General features: G+C 38.4%; 3 protein-coding genes and 1 long non-coding RNA gene across 8 annotated transcripts; 2 read left to right on the top strand and 2 right to left on the bottom strand.

The window, feature by feature from the left end:
• The first annotated feature begins 582 nt into the window (after positions 1–582).
• Positions 583–2,544, top strand: tcf24 (transcription factor 24). Of its 2 annotated transcripts, XM_030122707.1 has the most exons (3): positions 583–866; positions 1,317–1,761; positions 2,069–2,544. In XM_030122707.1, exons 2-3 carry the CDS (start codon positions 1,336–1,338, stop codon positions 2,177–2,179), a joined length of 537 nt encoding a protein of 178 aa, XP_029978567.1. In that variant the 5' UTR covers positions 583–866; positions 1,317–1,335; the 3' UTR covers positions 2,180–2,544. The 2 variants fall into 2 exon arrangements, with proteins under 2 accessions (XP_029978567.1, XP_029978566.1); XM_030122706.1 differs by lacking the exon at positions 583–866 and having other exon boundaries at positions 1,223–1,761.
• mcmdc2 (minichromosome maintenance domain containing 2) lies at positions 1,574–12,057 on the bottom strand. The gene is made up of 15 exons (XM_030122708.1): positions 11,961–12,057; positions 11,701–11,831; positions 11,559–11,618; positions 11,240–11,435; positions 10,948–11,070; positions 10,732–10,833; positions 9,691–9,819; positions 9,317–9,554; positions 9,028–9,233; positions 8,758–8,924; positions 8,030–8,209; positions 7,770–7,909; positions 7,263–7,372; positions 6,957–7,131; positions 1,574–1,668 (listed from the first exon to the last, which is right to left on the bottom strand). The coding sequence occupies exons 1-14, from the start codon at positions 12,055–12,057 to the stop codon at positions 6,965–6,967; spliced, it is 2,046 nt and encodes a 681-aa protein (XP_029978568.1). The 3' UTR covers positions 1,574–1,668; positions 6,957–6,964.
• On the top strand, positions 3,645–6,935 carry LOC115410884 (uncharacterized). 3 transcript variants are annotated; one of them, XR_003934148.1, is made up of 8 exons: positions 3,645–3,773; positions 4,865–4,928; positions 5,143–5,197; positions 5,512–5,560; positions 5,837–5,899; positions 6,200–6,259; positions 6,488–6,529; positions 6,673–6,935. It is a non-coding gene; the product is annotated as an uncharacterized LOC115410884 (long non-coding RNA). The 3 variants fall into 3 exon arrangements; XR_003934146.1 differs by having other exon boundaries at positions 5,509–5,560; XR_003934147.1 differs by having other exon boundaries at positions 4,865–4,932; positions 5,146–5,197; positions 5,509–5,560.
• Positions 12,058–12,399: 342 nt separating the features above from the next.
• Positions 12,400–23,811, bottom strand: sgk3 (serum/glucocorticoid regulated kinase family member 3). Of its 2 annotated transcripts, none has more exons than XM_030122908.1 (17): positions 23,690–23,811; positions 18,393–18,597; positions 18,196–18,279; positions 17,963–18,035; positions 17,755–17,830; positions 17,583–17,658; positions 17,057–17,106; positions 16,881–16,938; positions 16,556–16,639; positions 16,327–16,458; positions 15,064–15,176; positions 14,915–14,951; positions 14,397–14,483; positions 14,076–14,171; positions 13,747–13,902; positions 13,472–13,561; positions 12,400–13,289 (listed from the first exon to the last, which is right to left on the bottom strand). In XM_030122908.1, the coding sequence occupies exons 2-17, from the start codon at positions 18,471–18,473 to the stop codon at positions 13,119–13,121; spliced, it is 1,464 nt and encodes a 487-aa protein (XP_029978768.1). In that variant the 5' UTR covers positions 18,474–18,597; positions 23,690–23,811; the 3' UTR covers positions 12,400–13,118. The 2 variants fall into 2 exon arrangements, with proteins under 2 accessions (XP_029978768.1, XP_029978767.1); XM_030122907.1 differs by having other exon boundaries at positions 23,564–23,808.
• Positions 23,812–25,437: the final 1,626 nt, after the last annotated feature.

Genomic DNA, 25,437 nt, shown 5'->3' with positions numbered 1-25,437 from the left:
AATACGGTTACTCCATCCTTACAAAAACAGTGTTTATTAAGAACAGTCTGAGGATATACATATTCTGAATAATTCCTTTCATTAATTTACCGACATCTCCGTTTGGAGCCATGAAAATCAGAGTGATTAATTTATGAGTCTCGCAAGAATTTCCTCAATGCCTGCCTGTTGATTGCAGTGCAGGAGTTTATTTATTAGCTGCTCCAATGAGCTTGCAATTCAAGACACCCTGGCAATTAGTCAAATGTTTTGCATATCACCTTACACTTGTCAGCTTGTCTTCATGGTCTGTTGCAAATAGCGTTTTGATAGACTAGCCTTTGTTCCGGACCATGACGAGCACATTTCTGAGGTAATTTTGACAAAAATTTCTTCCCGTTGCCACTTTTTGATAGGCTTATAAAGAAAATACAGTGTCAGATTCGCAGCCAATTAGGGTGGGATATGGCCTACCACATATCAGAGGTAAAGGGAAGGAGAGCCCTGCCTCTGGCGTTGAAAGTGAGCCTCTGCTGCCCTCAGACAGGAATAAGTTAGGAAAGGGAAAAGAGCAGTCTTCTCCACAGCGAGGGAGTGTTATGGGGAGAGTGATTAATTACGTCGGAGTGAAAAACTTGTCTACCGTTTTGTGTATCCAATAAATTAAGGGCTCCCGAGACTTTTACGCACACAGGTGAAGAGTTGGATACGCGTACTGGGACTTGTGCGCACCTTGTCTGGAGACGCTCCACTTTATAAGGATAAGCTGGACGTGGAGTGGGACTATTCTACAAAGAAGAGCAAATTCTCTGTCCTGTCGAAGCCTCTTTTTTTTTGGATTACCTTCATGTCGTTTTACAAGACAGCGCCTTTGAGAAATACCAGAGGTAAACTGCACATCAAACCACCAACCAGAACCGGAGTTTGTACCCTGACATGTCAGGGAACACCATTTGTATAACAGGGGTTTGTTTTTGTTTTTTTACATGTCAGCAAATGAGTGTCTATAAGTATTGGATGGTTATCTGTTATGTAATTTGGCATATACATTTTTTAGAAGATGAGCTGTCAAGAATGTGCTGCATCTGTTAGATTTTTATTAATGCTTGTAAGCATGACACCTTAAAATATAGTTAAATAAATAACAGGGAAAGACAACAGTTATATTTAAAATGTCATAGTCTCATAAGTAAAAGTTTCAACAGGAAACAACAATTTCAATAAACAGGATAATGTATGCAACAACTTGTTTTGAAAATAGTTGTCAACTCAAACATGTATTTCTGCAAAACATCTAAAGTAACCTGTGCTCATTTATGTGGTTGTGATCTGTCCAGGTCTGTGAAGTACACCCGGATGGTTGGCAGACACACACTCCGAATGGACAGCGGTAATTGCTCGGGGGTGGTGGTGGATGACAGCCCGGCGTCCAGTCCGAGCTCCAGTCCCAGTCCAGACGGCCGCCGCCGGGAGCTCCATCGGGCCAGGGTGCTCCAGGCCGGGGGACTCGGCGGCAGAGGACGGCCGGCTGCAGCGAACGCAGCACGGGAGAGGAGCCGGGTGCAAACCCTGAGGAACGCCTTCCTGGAGCTACAAAGGACTTTGCCGTCTGTGCCGCCGGACACCAAGCTGTCCAAACTCGACGTGTTGATACTGGCCACCACGTATATTGCCCATTTGACAAGAACACTACAAGAAGAAGGCACGGAGGAGGGAGAGAGCACAAAACACACAGAGGCGTTACATTCACTGAAAGGTGAAGGCTACCTGCACCCGGTGAAGGTCAGTAATAATAATAATAATAATAATAATAATAATAATAATAATAATAATAATAATAATAAATTGTTTAAATGTTGGTATCTGTCAATAATTATAATAGCTAAATAATAATGTATTTTATTTTATTGTATGCCGCTACATATAATCAACAACTGACTCCCAGAAACCATCACTGCATAGATTATAACGATGCATATTTTTTTTTAATCTTACGCCATATTAATGTCATAATAATTTTACGGCATGCATCTGTCCCATGTGCGGCCTTTCAGACCGTCCAGGAGCTTAATTTCAGATGTCTTTTCAGAAATGGCCAATGCGATCCAGACTGTACGTCGGAGCGTCCGGACAGTTCCTCAACACTAAAAACCCTTCAGAGTCAGAGAATCAAGGCCCGTCGTCGTCCACCTCCCAATAATAGGCTGAAATCATTGGTTGAAAACAGATTTAATATTTGCATGAGTCCATGCTGCTTGCTTTGACAGCAGCAAATGCCTTATGATTGTAGGACAATTAGTCTCAATGACTTCACTCACACTAAGCCCCACCAATAGGAAGACATTGTAAATTAATATATTATGTGAATTTTATTGTACACATTTTGAGAAGGCATACTTTATGTTGTTCTGTTGTTATTTTGGCTAATCCTGTTTGTTCTGCTTTGTGCAGCTCCATACATGTCCCAGGTATGATATCTGTAGAAATTCCATGGGCTAATGAGTCCGTCATGCTTGAGGTGTGCACTTTCAGTTGAAACATTTGCACTAAATGCATGTGTGAATAACTTAACATCTGTCATGTGAAGTGGTCTGTCAGGGAGTCAACAATGGTGGCTCCTCATCTCATGTTCCTTCTTATTTTGACATGCATGGTTGTAAATGTATTTGTGAATAAATGACTTAAATGAAAGAAGACGTGCTTCATATAGTTTGAATAAGAGAAAATCTTTTAAAAGCATGTGACGGAAATTAAAATACATTAATGGGATGATTTTTGATATATTATTATTATTATTATTATTATTATTATTATTATTATTAATTATTATTATTAATATTAATATTAATAATAATAAATAATATTTGTGACCGGTATTTGGTGATCATTTAAGAACTCAAGAATTTAACAATTCGTTTAATACATTCTAAACTAAAATTAAGTGCAGCGTTATGGTCAGATTGTAATATCATTTGATCAAAATACAAAATGTAATCGTTGCAAAAATGCACTGCTGTACCATAAGCTGAGGTTTAAATACGTTTAATTATTCTCACTGTGAAATGCACTTGCCTAAACAATCACAGTCTCAGCTGTACTGTGCTTTTTTTAAAAAAAAAAAAAAAAAAACGAACGACAGCTATATATACCTATAATGCAAATAAATAAATAAATGTTAAGAAAACTACCCTGGGTGTAAACAAAAATGAGGAGTTTTCTTCTCTGTGCAGTGACACCTCATCTCAAATAGTTAACGTCTAATTAACCTCAACTTGCCTTCTTCTTTAAATACTGATCAGCGCAGTGGGAAGGTTATTTCATCCCTCCAAATAGGATCTATCTTGCTGTTCAAGTAGGTTTAATGGAAAAGATGGAGGTGGCAGGTTTTTAATCAGATTGGTAAGAAGTCTCTGTCAGAGTCTCTCCGTCATCTGTAGGTTAAAGTTCGGATAACATGACATTTAGCCTGATTATTTTAATCATACAGCTAACAATGCATGATGATTTTGTGGGAAAATATATGATGCATTTATTGCCAGTGACTGTGATTTAAAATGAACATCATGAAATGGGAGAAACTTAGTGGCGATACCGGGTTAATTAGACTGTAAGTCAGCTGTGCGATGTGGTGCAGTGCGCAGCTTTGAGGCGCAGAGCGCGGAGGTCGGACCCGGAAGCCCTTCCTTTAGTCTTGGACAGAGGACCGCGAGCAGAGCAGGAGCCGGACTCTCCAACAGACGACAACTCTAACATGACTTCTTTGTCATTAATCTTAAACACTGAAGCGTGCACTGGTGAGAAAGTTTCACGTATTTAATGTTTATATAGCAATGCCTTTCTTGTGGCGTTATTTATGCGTTATCTCCAGTTAGCTCTTTCTCATGCTAGTTAGCTAGCAGCTAAACTAGCTCGTGGCCACGTGGGAGAAGAGGTTGCAGATTGTAGTTAACTTTACGTGGTCTATATAATATTTTTACGGAATTAAAATTTAACTAAAACGCACTTGTCCCGTAGCTTAATGTTTCAATAAATACCCTGTGGTGTATGTCACCTCACGGTTCATTCATAATATCGGGCAGAGTACCCAAAAACACGTGGGTTTGGAAATCTTCCGCCGGACTTTAGAAATATATTTATTCTTCAGTTATTCCTACACCATTGCCGGTGTTTGTTTTCACATCCGCTAACAAATATCTTCTTGCAAAAATTAGCATTCTGTCAATTTTCAGCAGTAACAATGTAGCAGTCCCTATGTGGGCAGATCAAACCTACAGGTACCCTTATTATACTTAACCAGTGCAAGTCATGCAATAAATCATTGTTCAGGACAGTCTAAAGGGACAAACGTCCCCTGTGTCATGCAGCTTTTTATACCACTGTCCATTCCCGGTTTTGTCCAGGGGTCAGCAGAAGAGCTGCTGGTCCTATTATTTCAGTGGAAAGAGACTTCATGGCCTCCTATGAGGACGTGAGGTCATGGCAGAGGTCGTGACCTGCTGTTGAACCCGTCCTCAGACCTGTGATGATAGCGGTGCTCCCAAGCTGTGTTACAGGGTACCCTCTGACCCCTGGGTGATCAGTCATCCATCCTCACCATATTGACTATCCCTTCAGTACAGCTTACTCATGCAAGCTGAAAATCAATAGATGGCTCCAGAGAGAGCTCTATTGAGGTTTGTTAAAGTTACTGTCAGACTGGATTGGAGTAGATATGATCATTTATTGCAACTTAGGGTGGTTTTATTAAAATAAAAACAAGTTAACTGTTACTGAATACATATCTGATATGTCCCTTGTTTTCTCAAGGGTTGCTGGTGAAAATGACTTGTCCTGTTAAATAGCATTCTGCTCTAACAATTACTGAAATTACTGAAATTACTTTCAGATGTCATGCCACCATTGCAATCCAGAAATTGCCAAAGATTTGTCTTCACTCTATGGACCTTAACGTGAGTATACTACACACGTTTTTTCTGTAGATTTTTGTGTGCATGCTATCGGAGTCCTTACTGATTAGTGATGAATTCACATTTTTGCCGTTTACCCATCAGACAATAAGATGGTGAAACTGTGTCTTACTGAAACCCAGTGCAGCCTTGTAACAACTTGTTTTATATCAGTTAGATGTGGTTGTAACAGGACGCATGTGTAATTGTTTTTCAGAAGTCATGGTGCGTTCACATGAGACACACATGATCTCTTCTCTGCAGGTTCAGAGGTGAGTGCCTCATAACTGTCTTTATTTATAATGCAGCTTAATTTATGCTACTTGAACAATATAGTTGAATCTTGATGACCGTATGAGATAAGGCCTTTACTGATTGTACTTGTAAAGAACTTGAGTTTGCTGGACTAGTGATGAGTTCACATATTTGCCGTTTACCCATCAGACGATAAGATGGTGAAACTGTGACTTTCTGAATTTCCAGTGGAATAATATATTGGAACTGGTCTTGTGTCCTCGCGTGAAGTGATACCAGAATAGAAATTGTATCTTGGCTAATTGTTCTGTTTTTTTTCTTCTCCCAGAAGTTATGCTGTCTTCACATGAGAAGTAAACCTTTCTTCTCTATGGCTAGAGGTGAGTGCTGAATTAATTAATGCTTCATTATGTCATGTTTTAACAACCTCGGGAGCAAAGGTATTTTCTAAAGTGGAAAAGTATATGCAGTCTATAATGCTGGAACAATGATGAGTTCACATTTTTTTGCCGTTTACCCATCTGACAAATAAGGTGGTGAAACTGTGACTTTCTGAATCTCCAGTGAAATAACATTAATCAGGATTTGTTTTACAAAAGTATGAAATAATGTTGGAATAAAAATGATATCGCAAACCAACTGTAACTGTTTTTCAGAGGTCCTGCTGCTGTTACATGAGATGCACTAGATGGAAACATTTCTTCTCTGCTTCCCCAGGGGTCAGTGCCTTTTTTTGCTGTTTTATTTCCCCTTTGAATATTAACAATCATGAAGACAGGCATTGTCATAAGTTGGAAAAGCAGATGTAGTCAATGCTGCTGTAATAGTGATGAGTTCACATTTCGCCGTTTACCCATCAGACACTATAATGGTGACACTGTGATTACTGAATTACCAGCAGCAACGATAACTTTGCATTGTTTAAAAAATGCTATATTTTTCAATTTCATATGATTATGTGCTAAATTAAGAGATAAAATGTACAGCATATAAAATTTAAAACAATATCTTCCCTATAGATCAGCAGCAGAAGTAGCTACAGTGGCATGAAGTCCAGTTGTCCTTCAGCCTCATCTATGGTAAGTAAAGCCAGTGATTGAACTAGTTTATAGTTCAATATTACCCAAGCAACTCATATTCGCTGGACTAATTTATCTCAAAGCAGTAATGATGAGCTCACTTTTTTGCCGTTTACCCATCAGACCAAAATGGGATGTTAAGTGTTACCAACTGAACTAAAATTCAGATTTATGAAACTATGCAATACTGTATTCTTAAACTAATATGCTTTCTCTATTCTTTGGCAGGTATACCGGGTCTAATGGACTAAAATGAAGTCTAATCTGAATGTGAGTGCCTATCCTAAGTTAACATTATACTGTTTGAGGAAAAGGTTAAAAGGAATAAATGCATATTAATTATTTCACTACCTGTATTTTGGGATATAATGTGTATGATTTTTTTTTTTTTTTTATTGTTTTGTCTCTTACAGTGTTGGTGAACGCAGGAGACTTCAATTCAGAAGGAATCTCAGTAGTTTGAAAGATTTGTGGTCAACGGTTGTTGTAAAATGATTTGTCATAAATTAAACAAATGTAAGTAACACTTCTATGGAGTTAAATTGCATGTATTTGTGGCTTCTTTAACTAAACTTATATTTGCTGTAGATACTTCTCAGGTCTTTGTCCACTTGTATTGTAGACAAGTTTACCAATATTAAAAGGCAAGAAAAATTAATCAAGGGATGGACTGTTACATTGATCATTCTGTGCCCACCTGTGTTTCTACTCTTCGGTGATGTATGCGTTTGCTCCCGGTGCATAAGTATAGATGAAGCGTAGGATATTCTGGTGGAGCTCATCCAGGCTTAGATCTCGTCTGTGTAAACCATCCACATCAGCCACATCACAGGGAAAAACTGCATCCGGTGGAATAACCAGAGCAGATGTTCCTGCAGAAAGAAATATCCTTAACACAACTTATCTTGTAGCCAATAGAGGACCAAATGGTGGTAATGTGTAAAGTCTTTTATGTGACTGTAAATGTCACTGGAATGTAGAGGTGGTGTAAGGAAAACTGTACCATGCTTTAGGGTGACGGAGTTTTCACAAAGAAGCACAGCAATCACAGCGTCCTCCTCCAGTACTCGAGTTCTGAGACACAACTTGCAGTGAGCCTCGGCTAAGGAGATTCTGAGAGTTGAAGTAAAAAAAGAAATTAATTGAAAAGTAAGATTAAACCATTAGTTCATTAGTCATTTTTACTGACTATGAAGTTAACTTACAATTATGAAAGGTTGGATGGCAAAATGAGTAATTCAGGTCCAAGCTATGTAAATATTTTGAGACTGAGTTTAATGACATTTTCATCTGCATGGCTACTGGAAAAACATTTATTTTCTTAATTTAAGTTTAACATAATGTCATCACACTGTAAACATTTGTCATAAGTACATGAAAAATAATCACGACTAAAGCTCAAACCATATAGGAGCTCCCCACCTAGTGGATGTCAGTGGTACCACACTGGACTCCTCTGATAATGTATGTTATGGATGCATAGGAGTAAAAGCAGCAGACTTGTGCTTACAGTAGCTTAACAGACGCTGCAGACATGTTGACAGCCTGACTCTGTGTTCGGACTCTACGGCTTGCCATGTAGTAGCCGTGGATCAGTTTTTCTGCTCCAGGACTCAGTTCTACTTGTAAACCCTGCACATGAGCTATGAGCTGGAAGACAGAGTTAGGGACAGCGATTGGGATTGAAATTAATTTGTAAGCAGCCAGTTAGTATATGTATGCATGTTTGAAGAAAGTCATGCTTGGGCCTTCACAACAGGAAAAAATAACCTCCTGGTAGTCCTGTGTTGAAATTGTCATGCAGGAAGGATAGACGGGTTTTCCAGGCTGTACTGCCTGCTGAAGGGTGTGGACAGTCTGGGCGAGCAGAGCCTGGTCTCCCACATTATCCCGACACTGAATGACCAGGCCAAAGACATCTGCCAGTTGAATCTGTACCGGGCCCATTTCCTGCTCACAGACAAGTCTGGCCATCAGATCTTTTTAATGTGCTGTTTGCTCTTAACTGTTGTGCCAAAATTCTGATGAGATTAACTTTATTTATCCTCTAGGGAAAGTTCACTTGTACTATAGCTAAAGTAAAATAAAATTTAAATTAAGACAAATAATTAGCATTATATTGATATAAGCACCACAGTTGTATTTTAAGTTATACGTAACCTGAGATCCTGAATACTCCCGTGCTAATAAACTTTTCTTTTTTGAGTTCCTCTGCAAAGGAAAATGGGGCTCCACTGCAAATGATTTTCTGGGCAGAGATGTTTCCAGACCAAAATTAAACTGTCTTTATTTCCAGTTTTCCCATTACCATTTAAAACATATGTGAGCTGAATCAGAGATGCTGCATTAACTAACTTTATTGTACAACACAACTACGTTCAGCAGCTCAGCAATATTATAAGCATCTAAGAACTAAGAAAACATTTTACATCTGCAATGTTATGTGCCTCTACTTTATCTATCCAAGGATGATATAACCCTATTGTGTCTGAACTCACTGCTCTTCCCAGCACAGCGTTGTCTGCCCTGGTAGACAATCGAGCGGCATCTGTAGCTTCTGCCAGAGCCCAGAAGCTGCACTGTACAGGGAAGGAAAGCTGCTGGTCAGCATCCTCACCATACTTCTTGCCTGGGATGAACACAGACACTGTCCGGCTCTCCAGCACTGAAGAAAAATATTAAAGTACACCAGTAAATGTCTTAAATTAACCACAACTGTTTATATATTTTCCTCTTATATAAGTTCTTAAATGACCATGGTACTCTACCTGACTGAATGGCATCCAGCTTGTCTTTTTTGTAACAACCCAGATCTCCCAACATGCAAATGCCCCCAGTGGCTAAAAGAGCAGAGCCACCGTGGATGTTAGCAGTGCCTGCTCCATGTTGGTCCCGTGACAGAGAGGCGAACACCTCCCCTGAGGGCTGATGCCTGACCCCACGTCGAGCCAAGCTCAAGCTGTATGTCATTAGTCTAAACCAAACACAGATAACATGCTGTAAAGGGGGACATAAATTCAAGTTTGGTATCTTGTCTACTCACTGGTTCGGTATCACCTGTCTATTATGAGAGTGTCAGTGGTGATAACTAGGAGATCAAGGCTGTGAAATGTTTCCTTTACATCCACTTTAGTTTGCACTAAGCTGAGCATCAAGCACAGTTTCAAAGTGTTGTACAGGCCTGGAGGAGCCACATCCAACCCAAAGCAATGAGCTATGATGGCCGAAAACCTCCAAGGAGAACCAGCTGTAGCCTTCAACAGTTCCTGGAGGTTGACACTAACTTTATGTGGATCTGTAAATACAGTTGGGAAACATGACATGTCTCAGCATAGCATATGTTGTGTAAGTTGTGATGGGTACACTCTTTTTCCCTTGTCTAACATTTGGTAATTTTTTCAGCAGGATTTAATACAACATTTACTGCTTACATTCAGATTCCCACGGTTGAATGTTATTTGCCTCTATACTCCAGGTAATATGGGGCCACTGGTGCACATGTGCAGGAATGCCTACCACACTGTAGAGCTGACCAATTCTCATTGAGTTACACAGCTCATCTATATGAATAGCAAAAACAAAGAAATATCACTCAAAGGGGTTGTTCTTTACTGCATAGGGATTATTGAAGAAACATGCATGCCACCTACAAACCACTGCCAAGACAAACACAGAGTGAGGTCTTTAGAACAATGATTTCTCTGTGTGTGAATCGCAGAGCCAGCTAATGAGTGTTCCTTGCACTTATTAACATATATGTTTAGTAACAGGAGCCATGTGGATTGAATTCCTCTACAGGACTGGGTCAACAGAATATGTTAATCCTGGTGCTGAGATTTGCTAAACTCTCAGAGGTACTGGCTTGTTGTTAGAAGGGACAGAAACACTTAATATCCCAACATGAGGCACCATGTGCGGCTGGCTGCACAAAAATGTTTTTATTTGAACTCTCCCCCGCTAAGTTCCAGCTCCAAAGTAAGCCTCATTTAGAAAGTCAGAGAAATTAATGACAAACCTCAAAACATCTGACTGTGTGTAAATATAAGCTGTTAACAACCATGTTATCCATCACTGGGAGTGAACATAATGGATGAAAGTAATGACTGACTCACAAATAAGTTTTGAGGATATTGATGTAGTATGTTCTTAGAACTTTGGCTTTTAATTTGAAGCTGCATTTTTTTTTTTAGCAGGGAGAAATAAAGATACCCATTTATTATGTTATGCAAACACTGAAATGCTGAAATTATTATTCTTACCATAGCCTTGGAATTTTTTTTTAAACTTACTGCCATTGATAATGATCTTGATAATACACTATTATTGCACTGCACCTGAAATTATATGAGCTCTGCCTTTGCAAATTCAGAATATTTTGATACCCCTTTAATAGGGCACATAATGACATAATCAGAGACTGGTCCTTTGATAAAATCTTATCCCCATCTTTAGTTTGAGTGACGTTAACATACCTCTCAGAAACAGAGTGACAGATTGGTATCGAAGTGAGCTTTGCTGATGAGCCCTCAGAACATCCATTGCTTTGTAATGCATTAGCTCCACCAGTTGTTTGTCTCCAAAAACAAACATAAAAATATAAAACATAACAATGGTCATTTTATATATGTACCCTGTGCCCAGAGCTAATTTTGATAAACCCCTGGTGACATCAAAAGCATTGCTCTCACCTCCTAGTACTCTAAACTTCATATCCTCCCTCAGTGGGGAGCTGCAGACTATGCAGCTGAAGTCATTTCTCACAGTAGCTGATTCAGTGGCCCCAGGTACATGGACACGGATGTGGTGGAATCCTAGAACCAGCACCAGGGAAATGTAATCTATGTAACATTAAGGCAGTTGTGATTCTATGAATACTTATTTTATGGGGATGGTATAAAACATCTAAGGTTAATAACTGCATGAGGATATTTGAAAGAACATGTAATACAGTAACAGAATAAGTTCTTGGAGTAGTGGCACCTGTAGAGCAGGGGCAGTCTTCATTAATGCAGAGAAACTTGGCCCCCTGAGTGTATTTTGTGACCCTTGTCATGGCTATGACTACACCCTCCATGAAGACAGGCTTCATGGGGCCATACGAGCGAGGGAAGGCACAGAGGTCCAAGGTATACTCAGGAAAAGGAGGCAGGTGTGTCAGCTTCAGAACTACATTTACCTTAAAGGGAATGTGCAAAAGTTACTGGACTGAACTGATAATCTAGTGAACTAGGTGTACATAAAGCTTCTTACAATGAACATGTTGCATTCACTGACCAGATTAGCTGCACTTATTACATACCTGACTCTTTGTATGTATTTTTTCAACTAGTGAAAGTGTCCTTATTGCTAGGAAGCAAACCTGAAAGACGAATTTAGTGAGTGTATCTAAAGTTATTGTAAATGGTTACAATCTCGGTTTAGCTAATAATGTTTTCACTTACTGACTGAAATAAGGCTGTTGCTTTGAGGGGGTCATGCAGGACACAGTCACCTAATTCAGGATCTATCTCAATCACATCAGATGGATTTACACAGACACAAAACCTGTACACAGCTTCCGTCTGCTGGGGATCTGGAAAGGGATGAGAAATTTAGTACTACCGCTAACTATGCTACTTGCTAAAATTATGCTTTGGGAATTGTACTTATCTTAACTAGCCTTTATACAGTATTTTTCGGTCTTTACAGTATACAGGCATACCGTTCAATTGTTTGCAGTCTTCAGCAAGTTTCTGAAGGCCGCCACTCCTATCTAAATAGATTAAAACAGATTCTTTTAACGAAAAATAGTCAACCATTTTGACTTCTTGACAGGTAAGCTCGGGCCAGCTCCGTAGTCTTTTTGCGCGCTCCTCTTGGTTGCCCTGGTAACGATCGTTAGTATCGCGAGATTATGCCATGACGTTACAAAAAAGAAGTCAATACAATAATTTACCGTATATTTACCAAAGTACTTAAACTTTATAGAGCTATTCCACATATGTACTTTTACTCAATGTTTATCTTAATATAACGAAGCACATTTAGGCAAATATAGCATCTATCTATCTATCTATCTATCTATCTATCTATCTATCTATCTATCTATCTATCTATCTATCTATCTATCTATCTATCTACAAAACACACAGACACTCAGATTACTTCCTTTGACATTTTATTTCTGTGCCGGAGTATAGACTTTAATGCAGGGCAAATAAAAGCGACATGAATTCCTTATTTTAGCAATTAGAAATAAATGTGTTAAGACATAGAAGAGCAAAAACTAATAAACACAATAAAATACATAAATTCAGTATCTGCAAACACAAACTGTAAATACAATTTTGTTATATAAATGACCTATAAACCAAAATGCTTTATTCAGCGGTCGCTCAAGTAAATCCCTATTTCCAGCTTAGTCAATATGAATGATACATAAGTCTTTTTTTTTTACAGTAATTACATGGACAAACATTTCCATGACAGTCAAATGGTGTCCATTGAACTGTTCAAGTTTACCAGAAAACTGCACATTGATTTCACTTAAGGGACAAATTTAAGGCTTTCTAAAGGCTTGATTTAGAAACCACCAGAAATTACACTAATGGAAGGTGGTTGTTCAAAATTCTTAAAAATATAATCTGTTATGTATATATATATATTTATATAAATACAAATTGTTAAAAAAAAAAAAAAAAAAAAGAAAAAACTCTTTTCTGATACCATTTGTTCCAGCCAAAATCTGTTTTATGTGCATTTTTTTCCTCAGCTGGTTGCTTTGGTCTCATCAAACAAATTCATCCATTGAATAAATTCTTCCCTTTAGTCAAAAGAAGTTAAGGTGGTTAAGGCGAGTAAACAGGTTATTAGGGATACTTCAGAGGAAAGAGTCATCTGAAGGCGGGGCGTAAGAAAAGCCCACAAAGGCATCATCTGCCTCCATAACACTGGCGTTGACAATGGAATGATCTTGTGACCAACAGATGGAGTTGGGCACCATCTCATCTGTGAATTCTGTGTCAAAGTTTGAGATATCGCAGAGAGAGCTCTGTAAACATGGAAAAAAAGCAGAAAAATCATGTGATAATTAATAATGATTTAAGTGGTGACACAATTGCAGAACAAATATAATACATCACATTACATATGTGTAACAGTTAAATTAGCCTTTCTGAAAAAATTGAAAACTCAGTTCAAAGGTATTATTTCACCAAAGGCAAAATCATTTACCACTGTAGGCGTGAATGGGGGAGGGATTTTTTTCTGTTCAAGGTCATCCCAGTTGATGGAAGAGAAGAAGCTGTGTGCTTTTATCTCATTCTGAAAATGAACAATCAATATAAATTTCAATATAATTTTGTATTTATAGAAAACACATCTTTATCATCTGCAACGTTAGCATCATTGGCTTGAGCTATCCAAATTGGCCACTAGAGGGAGCCCAAATATCACAAAATTCAACCACATGTCATGATTTGGTCAGTGCAGTTAATAATCCAACTCACAAAGTCATCCCTGGACCCCAGTCTGTGTGTGCCGTCTTTTTCCAGCAGACCCTGGAGGAGAGACCAGGCTGTGCTGGATGCACCAGCACGCATCACCAGGGGTTTATGGAGGATGTTGTCATACATCTCGTGTGTATCCCTGCTGTAGAAAGGTGGCTGGAAATTTAAAAAATTAAATGGCAGTGAGTGAATGTGCTTTTACATTCAGCGCTCTAGCAAATTCACTATAGCATCCAGTTAGTCCAACACATTTCTGCTTTTATCCTACAAATAATCTTAAATAAGTACAAGGCAGTGAATTTATCAACAGATCAAAATTAAAAACTCACCAGACCGAACAACATTTCATAGAGCACTGAACCCAGACACCACCAGTCAACAGTGTTATCATACGGCTGCTTCCTCAGGACCTCTGGAGCTAAGTACTGATAGGGAGTACAAAACAAACATAATAAAACTTATTATATATCAAACAAATACATTTCAACAGCTGTATAAAATATAAAGGTGTATTTTCTTGAACTTCAACTCTAACAAGGAACACTGTTATGTGTTATATTATTAACCAATTTTATCTAAAAAAGGTTACTAATCATTACTTGTCAACACTTTTCCTGTGGTTTATGTTTAAAAAGCTGGTACCGTCATACCTCAGGTGTTCCACAAAAGGTAGTGGTGGTATCTGTCTGGGAAATGCCTTCTTTGCACAATCCAAAGTCCGTCAAAACGATATGCCCCTTTAAACAGAGGACATAGAGACGTTTTTAGACAACATGTGCCGCACAAGCAGCTCATTATCCAAGGGGACTGAGGATTCTATTGTTGCTGCAGGAATGTTGGCTGTAGCACAACTCAGTCAGTCCCATTCACCGGTCCCTCACTTTCTCAATAAGGCTAGGCAGGGAAATCATTAGTAAGAGCTAATCCAATCACACGGATTCTGTCCGACTGGAACTGGAAATGACACTGATGGTGGTATAATGAATGGGTGCTGTATATGTTGGACTTATGGCCCGGTCTGCAGCTGGTGTTAGGGCACCCACTGTAGCCCTGAACATGAGCAGCATCCTGTCTAAAACAACATCTAACACAAGAAAACAGACAGCTGACATTCACGTAGACTAAAATGACATTTATTCCAAATTTTTTCAGAAACAAGAATACTCACTTCACTGTCAAGAAGAATGTTTTCTGGCTTCAAGTCCCTGAAAAATAGTGCAATAGTAGAAATATAGTAGACTACATACTGTATATGGCACTAATATAGTCACAATTTAAGCTAGACCATATTCATATGTAATTAAACTCTTGACATACCTGTATACAATGTTGAAAGAGTGAAGATATCCCAGTGCACTGGCCATTTCAGCAATGTAAAATCTTGCCCTGGATTCTGGAAAGGTCCGCTCTCTTTGAAGATGGAAGAAAAGCTGAAATGGAAATGTTACAGTGAATGATTAGTGTGCATTAAAGGAGTGATATTTTTCTTTTTTTAAATGGAATTATGCATTTTAAAACATTTCTTTGAGGTCTACATAAACTGTAAATACTATGCTTGGGTCTGAATTCTCCATTAGGTCAACTCCACAGGTCCATCTTCAACCCTATTTCTCAGTAATGACACCAGAAAGGTCGTTTTGAGTGCTGGCCCTTTAAATGCAAATGAGCCACTTCACACCCCACCCCCTCCAGGTTGTTGACCATGCTGCTCTGTCCTGTTCAGCCACTTGTGTTCAATAGTACAACCAACAACTGAACATTTTAGGTAATCAGCTCAAAGTTTGGACACGTTTTCATTATGGACTACAACCACTGGCGTACTTGGAGAAATGTTCGTTGGAAGTCTTGACCTTATATGTGCAAATGTCGTGACATAACTAGTTATAAATGTAACAAATTAAGAAGGAATTAAAACGGGTTGTAGAACTCAGTTTTTGCCAAAATGAATATAAAAATAGCCTGGCAGCACCTGGAGGGTTCAAATTCAAGCTTTTGGAACTATTAGGGTCCAAATACACAAATAAATGTACCACAGACTAATAAAAGTGGGTTTAGCAAAATATGACCCCTTTATAAGTACTTGAAATGATTACTGAACTCAATCACTGAGCCACTATATGACATCTAACGGATGATTTTAAAGGCCACAAATACTGCACCATGCATCATCTGATTTTGTAGAAATACAAAATTATTTTTGTCACACTGAACTATGTAGTGTGTAATGTATCTGAATGTTATCTTTAACTTGCCCAGTAGGGTAAGAGACAGATTTACTCAGAAACAAACTGCCTTTAGTCCCTCTCACATAGAGATGACAGGTTAGGTTTAAAAAGGCTGTTAAAGAAGACCAATAGAGGAAGTCCCACAGCAAGTCATTCTTTATTCTACGCAATGTGATCTCTGATAAGAATTTTACGTTTGGGAGTTGTGGTAACAAAGTAAAGCAGCACTCTGAGCTATTTCCTTAAAGGAGTTTCAAACATACTTCCTGTATTACTGCTCAATCTTGACCATGTGACTCATTGCTATGTGAGCACAATTGCTCACACTCACAATCAGAGTACTCAGAATACTCACTTCTCCACCATTGATGAAATCCAAGATGAAGTATAACTTGTCTGTCGTCTGGAAGGAATAATGGAGCCCAACCAGGAAAGGGTGCTTGACATTCTTGAGCAGTACGTTGCGTTCTGCCATGATATGTTTTTGCTAATTTGAGGAAATAATGATTTAGTAAGAAAAGCATGACTCATATATGCATGTCTGAAAAATGAGTAAGACTGCCCCTAAGGCTATCTGAAGTTACCTCTTTTCTGTTGAGAATGACCTTTTTCTGTAAGACCTTGACCGCATAATACTTTCCATCATGCTTCCTTTTTGCAAGGAAAACCTGTTCAAAGGGAAGAGAAAGCTTGTTGAACATTAAACCAACTGTACAAACCAAGTTAATCCAGATCTGATTCTCACTTCCTACATGGAAAGGTCAAGACACACAGAACCAAAACTTGTTCCTACCCCAAAAGAAGCAACACTTGATCAAGAGAATAATGTGATAGCATGACAAAATAGTCACTCTCAATGTCAAATTAGCAGAAAGCTAATGAACTTTCTGGTGTTACATTTTCACGTACCTTTCCAAAACTCCCTTTTCCTATGACTTTTAAAAAGTCAAAGTCTGTGGGTTTTGCACTGAAATGAAAATAACACAGAGTTGTTACATAAAGACATATGGACATGAAAAGTAATTTTAAAAAATCTGCTTTGTGTTAATTTCATTTTCTAAGGGGCATTAGATAACAGAACATACTGTGGATTTCCAGACGGTCCCAGGTTAATGTTTCTTGAGGTAGAGCTGTTCTGTTAGGTAACACAGACAATGTTATCTAGACTGCTCATCAAGATGGAACTATTTAATAAAACTGAGAAAGACTGAAGCTTTACTGTCAACAAAAATGAACACTTTATTTGCTCTACAAAGTGAAAAGGGAAATCTGTTTAAATTAGATCTATTTAACTCCATGGGGTATAGTCTACAGCAGGGGTCACCAGGCCTGGTCCTTGAGAGCTACTATCTTGCATGTTTTAGATGTTGACCTCTTCTAGCACACCTGACAAGTCATTATTAGGCTTCCGCAGAGGTTGATAATAGGTTTATCATTTGAATCAAGTGTGTTAGAAGGGGGATACATCTAAAACATGCAGGATAGTAGCTCTCAAGGACCAGGGTTGGTGACCCCTGGTCTAGAGTCATGACCTTGCAAGATATCGTCTTATTTTGGCTTTGGCGGGAAATCTTCCAAATCAAAACCAGCTTGAACTCATCAATGTCTTACTTTGTCGTCTTCATCCTCAGACGCATCTGAAAAGCGTTTCAATTTGTCCATCAGCAGAAAGCTCCTCACATCTGGACTACAAAGTTTAAGAGGAACCAATTTATTTCATAGGAATTATTCATTATAAACATTAAATACATTCAAAATGAAAGGTGAATTCACTGACACTTACTGGTTACAAAGCTGTGAATGTGAAACTATTCTCTTTATGAACTCGTGGAGCCCAGCTCGTCTTTGTTTGATGAACTCTGTTGGATGGATGCAGTAATAATTACAAATAAATGAAGTCTAATATGTGAAACTGGGCTTCTTTATTATTCTGGATTACTGTGCAGAGAACTTTTTTATCACAGTAACAAGAGAGTAGTTTGAGTATTTACCAGGGTCAAAATTGTCCCCAAATATCCTTTTGGCAGGAATTTTCAAGTTCATAGATGGAAACTGTTTCTTTAACTGCAACAAAACAAGACAAACCAACAGAGAATCAAGGAAGGAGTCAAAAGTCTGTGAATATCAACATGAACATTGGTACAAAACCCAGGGCATCAAAGAATAACAAATACTATTGCAATCTAAAAATTTGACACAAAAATGAAAACAGTCTACTACTCACTGTGTTGTAGAGTTTGTCAAATTCTGCATATCGTCTAAAGACAAACCATTCATGCTGTCCAACATTAACTATAACTTTATATACCTAAAATAGAGGAAAAGACAAAATATATAAACACAAATACAAAAAACAAATTATTTAACCATATACTTTATCTTAGAACGTTAATCAACCATGAACATAATGATAATGCGTACTGTGTAACGTTTTTTCTTCCCTTCCCTCTGCTCATCGTGGCAGGGTATGCTGACACTGGGAAAACTGGAATGGTCCTCCATCTTAGGGTCTTGGCATTCAGAGGTGTAAGGTCACAAATTGATGGTCAGAGGTCCAACTTTTTATGGGTTCCCCTGGGTTTTACTTCAAGTATACAACTGGCCTCATCCCCATTCTGGGTCAGTGCTGCAGAGGAGAAAAGAGAACAGGCCACTCATTTATTTAGGAAGTGAAACTGGTGTTCTTCTTCTGCTCTCACACATTTCAGTCTGCAGTGTTACTAGGTGGCAATATAGTCTGAGAAAACAATGCTCGAACATTGACTGAAGCTACACCTGTGTTAATGAAGTGTTTGTTGATATGTGGTTAAACCACACAACCTTAAATAAACTGATAACCAGCATAAAACAAATATGCATGTTTATGTGTGGTATATGGTTATGCAATCTGTGGTTACATCTCTCTGTCTGCAGGACTGAGCAAAAACTACTGTATGGATTTTTATGAAATCTGGAGGAAGGGTATGGCATGGGCTGGGGATGAAGGCCTTACATTTTGGAGAAGAGCCATAAAAAAGGATTGGAGGATCGAACAGTTTTATTCTCTTTAATACTGAAGAACAGTTTACCCTCAGACTAACAAAAACTTTTATTATCATATTAATGGTCAGTTAACATAACCGATGGAAAAAATCATTATCTGTGGTTTGGTTGTGGTTTCATAGTATTGTGGAACAACAAATTGAAGCCTTGGCAGAGGTCTATGCTGTCAGAATGCCCATATAGTTACATCTATTGTGTCACTAGTTCACCAAGCATATCATCATATCATCTGGTCCTCCAGGTTCTTCTCCTGGGCCCAAAACATACTGTTCCAAAGTTGTATCATAAACCTTTTATGTCATGTTACAACTTTTTTTTGCTGCTTGATACACAAGAACAACTCCTCCATAACTTATCTACAACAAATCTGTCTGATGTAAAATACTTTACCATTTATTGAGTCTTGGATACACAGAATTTGTTGTTAGTGAGTGACATGCAATATCTGCAGGCACAGCAAACCACCCATCGTCATCATTCTTCATCAGGTAATTATTCATTTTTTCCCACTGAGTTATTCAGGTCAACTGGTGAAATTCTTGGATATATTCACATCCAAAAAAAAAAAAAAAAAAAAATCAATGTCAGTTTTTTGTCAATTGTTTTGCAGCTGTGTTTTCAATATTTTCTGATGTCACATGTGCTTCGCCAAGAATAATAAAAGTCATTTTCATTTTCACTGAATGCAAATCTGACATTAATCAGCCGACTTATGAACTATTACGGGGATCTTTTGACTTTGATTTATCAAGGAATTACTTCTAAAAACGTTGTGTAACAGTTTCTGTGCTTTGGTAAAGGGTGACAATTTTAACAAGAATGCACAAGCAAAAGAGTCAGTGACCTGTAACATGACAGCAGGTGGGATCCCACCTCCTGGGCAATCAGGAAATAAAACACTGTTAACTCCCTCTATCCACTGGGCTTGAACATGCATCATTGCTATCTGATTATCCACAAAACTCCACATCTTGGTTACTTTTTGTTTTTCCCATTTATGGTACTACCCATCTTCAGAATGATACCCATCTGCCAGAATGATAAATCTCCGTCTCTTCATGTGTTCACATCAAACAGATCCTCTCTAACATGTGAAGGCATTGAAGCCCACGTTCTTTAATGCACAGTGACACATACAAGCTCGCATGCTGGCTCTGTGACATTTTCGCTTCTTACACTCAGTCGAAGAGCATTTTAATAGGTGGGAGCTGAAATTACAAAATAGGTCAAGAGTAAGACAAGGACAACAATGTTTTAAGAGGGAAATAGAGCTAATTGGAATGGTGTAATGGAATCCAATAATGCCAAAAGGGTCAAGACTTATTCTTATTGGGAGTCTAGTAAGCTAATCAATTTCATTCATTTTATGGAATGAAACAGCATAAATATCCGGTGAAGAATAGAAAGTTGAAGCTTTGACAAAATCATGCATACAAAAGCATGTCTCCTTTCTTTCACAAAGAGTTATGCCATGTCTGTTTGTTTTACAGTACAGCTCTTTGTCTGCTACTCTGACTTTGTCCATTGTTTGATGTCGGTGAGGTAAGCCCTGTTTGTCCAGTAGTTTTTTTTTCTGACCACAGCCTTTGTTACTCTTACTTTCGTCTGCTTACAACACATGGAAAATCTGCTCTTGAACAACTTTCTCTGCGTGCTTATTGATCCAGATTGCATCCTAACAGGATGCCTCATTCTCCTCACGTTGGGGGTTAAGGGCAGCAAAAGAGTGGCTCTCTTTAAAATGCATGTGTGCAGCCACAGGGACCTTCATGCCCTCTTTATCACAAGCCTCCCTTTCTCTTTCGTTTCTAATTTAAACTTTCCTCTATCTACATTCGTCCACACCCCCAAGACAAATCCCAAACACCAGCAGAACGAACATGTTCCTCACAGTGTGTATATGTTCATTTACTAATACCATCTGGTTACAAAACCACTATCATGGTCAACAATGAGCACTATGTTAAACACAGTAACATGAAGAATACCAGTGGGAAACCTTCTTTTGACTATTAAACACACGTTTATGAAACTGTTGACTATGGTTTAGTGTTTTTGTTCATTTTTAGTATTTTGTAGTGTAATATTAAAAAAATATATATATAACTGTGAAACACTTCATGAAGCAACTCTTTAGATTGGGAAGCAGTTTAGTGGCATTGTTGAATTTGTTTTAGTTTATTCTTTAACACAGTTCTACTCTTTGAAAGGTGCTCTACAGAATAAACTTTTCTTACTTGGCTGTACACACATTAATGGTTGGCTACTTCCTTGAACTGTTTCACATGTGCATTTCTGCACAGTTAAAAGGCTGTGAATGACACAGGGTAGGACCCGCTCTATAACATTCCAGAAATATTTCTGTTCAACTTGGGGATAACCTATAATCGTGTATTACGTACATTTTCAGCAGACTTTGCTACTCCTTTATATGGAATGCTGCAAGACACCACACCCACTAAGAGACACTGCTTAATTTGGTGTAAGGATAGGAAGCAAAGGTTGTGATTGTATAATTAGTATAAAAAGGGAGGAAAATCATGTTGCATCATGGTACATCCCCAAGCTGAACTTAATGCCCAGCCTTCATGCTACAACATGAATTAACTTGTGCTGACAGGCTACTACACAGGGATCAAAAATAGCATTCTTCCTGCTCAGCTCGAAAACACATCCTCGCCTGTGGATATCCTAAAAGGATGTTGAACATATTTCTTCTGTGTGATTGTGAGACTGCATCATGCGTGACTAGCATTGTGGCAAGAAAACAAATCAGAAGTCATCGCAGAATGATAAATTGGATGTGAAAGCTCAAACAGAAATGTATTCACTTAAAAACACAGAAACACAAACCAATGCGACGTGAAGCACTTAGTTGAGTTAACCACACTCAGGTAGACTCACTGTCAATGCTGCCAGTTACTGGGGTTTTCCCTACCATTGTAAGACTTAGGTGCACCTCCCAAGCCATTTAGGGAACCGCCTAAGCCAAGAGAATGCAAAATCAATGTGTAGAGCATCAAAACTAAACAAACAACCTCTCCCAAATTAAACTATTGTAGTTGGTTCCCAGTGGACATCTTAAACCATTTTTGTTTTTAAGCTTTTCAGAAGTTGTTCATTATTCATCTTCTCATTTTGTTCCAAACTTGTGTGCAAAGATGTGTTAATAATATAAGATAAAATGTTGTGAAATTAGTATTGTTGGCTCTTGTGAAAGGACCCTAAATACCCCCCCCCAGATGGGGACCCGAGTCTAACCCAAACTTGGAGAAAACACTGAAACCTACAGAGCACATAAGCCCTCTGAAAGCCAAGGGAAAACCCTGGTGACAACTCATTTTTACAAATGACAATTTATGTGTAGTGCAATACTTAACAACAAAGCCATTAAAAACATCTCACCCCATTGTGACTGATGAAGGGCAGTGTGGTGTATTATGTACCACCGACCTCAGCATGTGGATAAATTCCTACCCTTAACACTGACCGTCCAGACAGCTTACAGACATGCATGGTCTGCAAACTGGTTTGCACTTCCTTTTAGAAACAGGTCTGAATAAACATGCAGGAAACAAGGAAATCTCTTGGTATTCTCTAGCTGAACACAGCTTTTTAAACTATTCTGGAAAAAATGTTATTAAAGCCTTTCTTTCTATTATTTGAAACATCAAAGCTGTTATAAAAACATGTTCCTCATAACCATCTGTTACATCAAGCCACTGGCTGTGAGTCTCCACATTTCATAATAAACAAAAGCAACAAATCAGATTTCCAGTTTATTTCTAAAGCATTAAAATATTGTCAGGTGAGAGAAAAGACTACGAACATTGGCATCATTCCTGTCATTTCAAGTCTATTCAACTTTTTTTGAAAGACGCTTTATGCTTTCACATGAACATCAGACAGCTGCCTCTGGCTATAACGAACAGCTGAATCAACATATTCAATAAAATGGAAATTCATCTTGACAGCTTTTAAGGCTTGGCAAGTAATTTAACTGAGTAAACAACACTGCACCAACTTCTGTTTAGTGAATTCTGTAGTTTGGGGCTGAACGTGTATTTACACCTTTACAAGTTTTACACAGATCACGTGTGTTACAGGAAAAAGCAGAGCCTCTCCAGCCGAGGAGAGAAGAAAAACGGAGCCAGAGGAGGGAGGAGTTGGATACAAACAAATAATGTACCCACTCGCACACCTACACAGACAAAATGAGCGATTTGACAAGCTCTAACAAACTCCCGTGTGTAAAGTACACAGTAAATACCAGAGTAGAGGCTCATAATAGCAGCCTGTGATGTGTGTTAAACAGCGTTCTCGTTTACACAAGTTTGTTTACACTGTGTTTAAACTCTTTATTGAACAGTGAAGGTTAACGTTATTTGGCGTTTATACCATTCACAACAACAATTTCTCTACTACTACACACAAACAAAACCATACTACTTATGTTCCACTGTGACAGGTTTAATAAACACTTCTCTATGTTAGCCAGCGCTACGTTAGCAAAGAGCAAGGTACGTAACATTTACATGAACATCACGTACCTTACAGTATTTCGATGCGGTGGTCATCTATTTTCTTACTTCCAGCGGGGATATTTCGCAGAATAACACTCACTGTCAATATACACAACTTTTGATCCGTTTTAGACAAAACTAAAGACCCCAAACCTTCCAAATGTGAGTGTATTTTTTTCTTGCTACCCATAAGCGTCCATCAAGTGAGAGAAGCAGGAAACATCAGTCCTCTCCTGGCTGTTGAAAGTTCCCATGAAAATTTTGTCACGGGACCTCGGAGCTTCAACCGTCCGCCATCAAGGTACACCAAACGGAGCATGCGCACTTCCGGCCCTGCATTTCAAAATAAAAGTCTTGTACTACTCCAGAAAATTCCATCAATCACATAACATCACTATCTTCCTGTACACATTTCCTTTAATTTTTCTTCTTTTCCCCGTAATTCTTTAATTCTTCTTCTTCTGATATGTTTTGTCACACATCACTCCTGCCACTTTTCCCATTCTACTCTGCCTGAGCTCGTTTCTTTACCTCCAAGCCAACCTCCACATAGTTCTGAACAGTTTACAGTTAATGCTTAAAGTCATGGGTGTCAAACTCATTTTAGTTCAGGGGCCACATTAAGCCCAATTTTAATCTGAAGTGGGCCAGACCACTGAAATAATAACATAATAATATATAAATAATGTAAACTCCAACTTTCCTCTATGTTTTAGTGCAAAAAAAGTAAAACTAGAAAAGCACTCGGAGAGCGCAGACCTCCGCCAAGGCAGATCACGGATTTGGATGAAAATTTCAGGAAATTTTGATACTGGCACAAGGAACAAATAATTAAATTTTGGTGGTGATCAGGAGTGGGGGCACTGATCTGCCTTGACGGAGGTCTGCGCTCTCTTTTCTAGAAAAGCACTCGGAGAGCGCAGACCTCCGCCAAGGCACATCAGTGCCCCCCCCCACCCCCCAGTCACCACCAAAATTTAGTCATTTGTTCCTTGTGTCAGCATCAACATTTCCTGAAATTTTCATCCAAATCCGTCCATAACTTTTTGAGTTATCTTGCACACAGACAGACAAACAGACAGACAAACAGACAAACCAACGCCACCAAAAACATAACCTCCTTGGCAGAGGTAATTATACAATGAAAATATTTACATCGACCAACTATCCTGTAAAATTATGTGATAAACATGAACAAACTGAAATTTCTTAAGAAAACTAAATGCAATTTTAACAATATTATGACTCAGTTTATCATTTACACATGTAAATTACAACTTACAGACAACAGTGGATCAGCAAATACACAAAACATTTAATAACAGGCAGAATATTGGTACATTTGCACTTCAGACATTTCAAAATGTTAATGTTTGTTTAGGTTATTCGCGTTCGCATTCGTTTTTGTGAAATTATAGTTTGTTTTAGTGTAACTACAGTAAAATGACATGAAAATGTTTACATTTACAAAGAGAAAAATTTGGAGTTGTGAGTATTTATAGGTTATTATGATCGTATTTTACTGATCCTACCCACTTCAGATTAAATTGGTCTGGATATGGAACTTGAACTAAAATGATTAATACTTTCATTGTAATTGTTGCATTTCACTAATTTATCCCATGGGCCAGACTGGACCCTTTGACGGGCCGGATTTGGCCCCCAGGCCACACGTTTGAGACCTCTGCTTTAAGTCCTTGCAACCTCACTGCTTCACCACCCCACCCCCCACCTGCTCCCTGTTCTCACTACAGATCACAAAGTCATCCGCAAACATCATAAACCCAGATATCATTTTCCACTTTAATTCAATTTCTGAGCTCTACTCTTGCACAAACATAAATGTCTCTGTTTCTGTTTTGTTTTTCTTTGCACAATTGATTATATTATTAATAGTAAAT

Source organism: Sphaeramia orbicularis, chromosome 20 (genome assembly GCF_902148855.1).
Source record: "Sphaeramia orbicularis chromosome 20, fSphaOr1.1, whole genome shotgun sequence".
NCBI classification, from domain to species: Eukaryota; Metazoa; Chordata; class Actinopteri; order Kurtiformes; family Apogonidae; genus Sphaeramia; species Sphaeramia orbicularis.
The sequence above is the reverse complement of the archived record's forward strand: the minus strand, read 5'-3'. Positions and strand labels throughout refer to the sequence as shown.

Excerpts from the sequence above, each read along its gene's own strand:
- tcf24 (XM_030122706.1), top strand. The coding sequence starts at position 1,255 with ATGTATTTCTGCAAAACATCTAAAGTAACCTGTGCTCATTTATGTGGT. Across the intron at positions 1,762-2,068 it reads GCTACCTGCACCCGGTGAAG|AAATGGCCAATGCGATCCAG; the intron begins GTCAGTAATAAT and ends ATGTCTTTTCAG.
- mcmdc2 (XM_030122708.1), bottom strand. The coding sequence starts at position 12,057 with ATGGTTGACTATTTTTCGTTAAAAGAATCTGTTTTAATCTATTTAGAT. Across the intron at positions 11,436-11,558 it reads AAATACATACAAAGAGTCAG|GTAAATGTAGTTCTGAAGCT; the intron begins GTATGTAATAAG and ends ATTCCCTTTAAG. Across the intron at positions 9,555-9,690 it reads TCAACCGTGGGAATCTGAAT|ATCCACATAAAGTTAGTGTC; the intron begins GTAAGCAGTAAA and ends CTGTATTTACAG.
- sgk3 (XM_030122908.1), bottom strand. The coding sequence starts at position 18,473 with ATGGAGGACCATTCCAGTTTTCCCAGTGTCAGCATACCCTGCCACGAT. Across the intron at positions 17,107-17,582 it reads CTGAGGATGAAGACGACAAA|AACAGCTCTACCTCAAGAAA; the intron begins GTAAGACATTGA and ends GTTACCTAACAG. Across the intron at positions 16,640-16,880 it reads GAAAAGGGAGTTTTGGAAAG|GTTTTCCTTGCAAAAAGGAA; the intron begins GTACGTGAAAAT and ends CCCTTTGAACAG.